Source organism: Gadus morhua, chromosome 1, assembly GCF_902167405.1.
Source record: "Gadus morhua chromosome 1, gadMor3.0, whole genome shotgun sequence".
Taxonomy (NCBI): domain Eukaryota; kingdom Metazoa; phylum Chordata; class Actinopteri; order Gadiformes; family Gadidae; genus Gadus; species Gadus morhua.
The window spans coordinates 16,712,300-16,717,299 of NC_044048.1; the positions used below are offsets into that span (position 1 = coordinate 16,712,300).

The 5,000-nt window shown below is 51.7% G+C and overlaps 1 protein-coding gene across 1 annotated transcript in view; it reads left to right on the top strand.

Moving 5' to 3' along the window:
- The window catches only part of plxnd1 (plexin D1), a gene marked incomplete in the record, with an annotated part of 60,583 nt that overhangs the window by 39,036 nt on the left and 16,547 nt on the right, over positions 1–5,000 (top strand). Inside the window, 4 exon segments of the mRNA XM_030353398.1 lie at positions 294–399; positions 2,389–2,528; positions 3,139–3,318; positions 4,672–4,756. Coding sequence (XP_030209258.1) covers positions 294–399; positions 2,389–2,528; positions 3,139–3,318; positions 4,672–4,756 — 511 coding nt within the window.

Consider the following 5,000-nt stretch of genomic DNA (forward strand, 5'->3'; position numbering starts at 1 on the left):
TGAATCACTTTGAAGCATGAAGCCTGCTACAATCGTATGGCCCTTCCCAGGGAGACGACGCCATGTGTCTATGGAATGCTCTGTAATTAATGGCTTTAACGCGTACACAAACAGCTCAGAGTCAATGCTTTTTTTTCTCTCCCCCCTTGAACCCATTGTTTGTCAGCGTGGGGTTTGTTTTCCTGTTTAACGGCCGCTCGTCGGCCAGTGACGGCTGTTGTTGTCGCCGCTGCTGTCAGCGGCGAACACGGGGGTCCGTCGTGATGTCCTGCGTGTGTTCTTCTCCTTCCCAGGCTGGTGTGTGTCACCGGGGGCTCTGGCAGCGACATGGTGGACGCCGTGCAAGTGTCCGTGCTCCACAATGGAGAGGGAACATCCAACGAGCTCTTCTCGTACTTGGTATGTTGTACCCCCACCCCCTCCCTATCCCCCACCACCCGAACCAGATTTTTCTTCTACTTCGCCAGATCGTTCCGCCCCTCCCTCGCTCTATCTCCTCTCCCGACCCTCCCTCTCTCTTCCTCTTCCAATGTTCTCTCTACTCTCCTCCTCGCTGGGAAAAACCTCCTCTCCGCTGTGACATGTCGGCTGAGCGCTAACAGATGTGTTTTATGATACTGAATAATGGCAGCGCGTGGGAAATCTTCAAACGCCGGTCAGCACCGCAAACCCAGGGTACCGATGTCTTTCTGGAAACCGCCGCCAGAGAAAGCAAACATGGGGCTGGTGTGTGAAAAAAAGAAAAAAGAGGAGAAAAAGAGAAAGAAAAAGAAAAAGAGAAGGGCTCCTTCTCTGAATCCATTTAGTGATAGAGGGAAGCGGGGCGCGTTGTGCTAATTGACCCGGGCCCACACAGAGTCCCCTCGGATCAAGACGGCCACTAAGGCGGCCAGTGGAAAAACCCATGTAAGCCCTTTTCCCCTCTTTCTCTTTGTTTACGGACAAAGGGTTTCTTTATCGTTTTAATTCTCCAACACTCCGTCATTGCGAGCGCCAGTGGCAGTGACGGGGGCGCGGGGTCTGTGGGTGAGTCAGCCCCAGGGGGGGGAACACGGAGGGGCCCTGGAAGCGCTTGTCTCGTGGAGACCGAAAAACAACAAACATCACAAACGAGGGCGGGACGTGGGGACGAGACGCCCGGGGTGAGGGGAGGGTGTGGGCGAGAGCCGGGGTGAGGCAGGTGGGCGGCCAGGGGAGGAGGTGGGTATAGTCGGGGAGGGTGGTGGTGGTGGTGGGGGTGGTGGTGGTGGTGGTGGTGGTGGGGGTGGTGGTGGTGGTGGTGGTGGTGGTGGTGGTGGTGGTGGGGGTGGTGGTGGTGGTGGTGGTGGTGGTGGTGGTGGTGGTGATGGGGGTGGTGGTGGGGGTGGTGGTGGTGGTGGTGGGGGTGGTGGTGGTGGTGGTGGTGGTGGTGGGGGTGGGGGTGGTGGTGGGGGTGGTGGTGGTGGTGGTGGTGGTGGTGGTGGTGGACGGGGTCACTGAGGAGCGGGGGAAAAGGGGAAATAGATGGTTTGGAGACAGGATGCTTGCCTCCTGTGCACCTCCTTCCTCAGACCCTGGGACGGAAACATCTGTCTCCTCACACCCACACCGGCCACCTCTCGCACACACACGGACACACACTTTCACCCACACACACAGTTAAACAAACACACACACACACACACGCACACGCACACACATACAATGGGCCTTCCCCCAGCAGTGCGGAGACAGGGGGGTTCTACATAATTGCGATGGGAAGAGGAGAAGTGAGATGTGAGATGTTCCTCCGTGGGTCAAGGTTCATGAGGAGAGGGGGAGACGGATAGGATGGGCCCTGGAATGTTGTTTCACTACAGAACTGGACACACACACACACACAACTGCTGTGTGTGTGTGTGTGTGTGTGTGTTAGTGAGTGTGTGCGTGACAAGGCAGGCACAAAAGGAGTAGTCTTTCCGTTTCCCAGCGCATCACTTCATACGTGTTATTAAAGTTCTTGTCTCCAACCTGAGGTAGCATTAGTTTATTTTTGAAGGCGCCCCTAAGGCCAGTTGAATTCAGCAGCTCCATAACGTCCTGCGGAGAAGGGGAGGTAGGGGGGGGACAGCCTTCCCAGTGTTTCACTCTCTTACCCTGCGAGTCAGCAGCTGTTTCAGCAACTCCGAGCAAAACAAGATAGTTGAACCCTATGGATCGCTTTGATTTGTCAGATTGATTCGAGCGCAGCGGAGCAACTTGAAACACTAAACGTCTGCAAGCAGAGGGGAGTTGTTTGTGGGGAGGGGGGGTTTATACGATGACTTGATGCATCATAAATCCTGATTATTTGGAACATCTCCCCCCCCCCCCCCCCCTCCCCCCCCACCCGCCCCCGCCGCCGCCCCACCTGCTCCGCATTATTCCCAGGTTCCTAAACTGCTGTCCGTGGAGCCAAGCCGGGGGTCCCGTGCCGGGGGGACCATCGTGCGCCTCAGCGGGCAGCACCTGGACACGGGCTCCCAGGTCAGGGTGATGGTCAACAGCACACAGGAGTGCACCATCCTCACGTGAGTGCTGTGCTTACTGCTGGTAGCGCGGGTGTAGTCTCACCGATCACACTTAGGATCTGGGTCTTAGGACTGATCTGACATCTGGGTGGACGGGGTGTTTTACTTTTTTTCACTTCTTATTTGTTTCGACCAATCACATTGCTGGATGCGTGGATCTGTAAGTGTGTAATTGGTGAACACAAATCTGCCCACTAGGATTAAACTGTTAAAATAAATCTGTAAAGGTTTCAAATCAACACTGTGTAGTCACCACTGTAGAAGTACACTTATTAAAATCCCCTTCTAAGCCACTCTCGAAGATCTCCATAACTAAACTGGAAACACGGTACAACTCCGCCCTATTGCAGCGTTTAATTTCCGGCAGCAGGTTCTGCGCCGTCTCCCCCCAGAAATTCTGCTGGATCCGAGATTAGCGTTGACGCGGTTTTACAGCATGTAGCATAAAGGATGTCAAATATTGTTCCCGGCCGTTTAGAAGGCAGCCTCTTTGCAAGACACAAATGGATCTGGTTGGACTCAGAAATTGTAATTATGGAGTTCCGCCAGACACACACACACACATCTCACATGGCAGCTTTCTATGGCACCGGCTGTCTGGTGTTTCCAGGCAAACGGCAGAGAGCATCGAGTGCACCATGCCGGCGGCGCTGCACGCCAACACAGAGGCGGTGGCGCTGTGTTTGGAGTTTGAGGAGCTTCCCTGCCAGAGCCCCCTGCTGAGCAGCACCTACACCTACGAGAAGAACCCCACCATCAGCCTCATCAAGCCCACCAAGAGCTACCTCAGGTTGGTCGCACGCACGGCACGCACGCGGGAGCGCATACCCACATACACACACACACACACACACACACACATACACACACACACACACACACACACACACACACTCACACATAGAGCTATGCATCCATGCATACAGACATACTCACACACACATACACACACACACACACACACAGGAATGCATGAATGCACAAACTGAAAAACACACACACACACACAAACACACTCACAAAAACACACACAGACACCCCACACGCAGTCACACACACACACACACACTCTCACACACACACACTCTCACACACACACGCACACACAGGCATGCATGCACACACACACACACACACACACACACACACACACACACACACACACACACACACACACAGGCATGCATGCACACACACACACACACACACACACACACACACACACACACACACACACATACAAACACACAGGAATGCATGCATACACACACACCCCCAAACAAACACACAAGCACACAAACAAACGCAGACACACACACACACACACACACAGGCATGCATGCACACACACACATACACACACATGCACACACACACAAACACACACACACACACACACACACACACAAACACACACACACACACACACACACACACACACACACACACACACACACACACACACACACACACACACACACACACACACACACACACACACACACACACACACACACACACACACACACAGACCAACAACATGAGGGCATACATCAAAACCATATTTTCTTGATCTATAACATTGTGGTTCCCAACCCGGAGAACATGACACAAGGCCGGGCTGTAATGATTCCCTCATGTGTGTCTTCTCCCAGCCTATTGTGCTCTAAATGGCCCGGCATGAGGCTGGCATATGGAAGATTCAGCAGTGGGATGACTTTAATAAATGCACTGGTGCTTGCTGCACTAAGACAGTCTGGGTCTATTATTGTTAAGTGTGCCATCAGACTATATGACAATAGTCTAGTGTCTAGTCCATTATTTTAAGTGTCGTCAAACTATTTCGCTTTAAATGTCACTTGTCATGGGTTTGTTTAGAGAGTATATTTTTGGATATACCTTCAGCCTTTTTTGTAACCAATTAGTATTCTGTTGGTATTCTGTGTGTGTGTGTGTGTGTGTGTGTGTGTGTGTGTGTGTGTGTGTGTGTGTGTGTGTGTGTGTGTGTGTGTGTGTGTGTGTGTGTGTGTGTGTGTGTGTGTGTGTGTGTGTGTGTGTGTGTGTGTGTGCGTCTGCGTCTGCGTCTGTCGTTGTGTGTGTGTGTGTGTGTCTGTGTGTGTGTGTGTGTGTGTGTGTGTTCCAGTGGGGGAAGGACCATCACAGTAACAGGCCAGGGGTTCGGTCTGGTCCAGCTTGTGACCATGGAGGTTCTGGGTGTTGGAGTATCTGTGAGTAACACTGGTTATACTGTTCATACTCTCTGAGACATGTGCATCTATAGGATCCAAGGAGTTTGAACCTAAAAATGTACTTCAAACTTTAAGACTCTCTCCAGTTAAAAAAAAACGAAATTAAATAAATGCAGTTAAAAAAGAAAACTTTTCTATGGTTGGTTCTTCTTGTTATATGCTGGAGATAAGATCATTTGTGGGTGAAAAATTGAATATTACAAAAGATTATAATTAGGTTTCT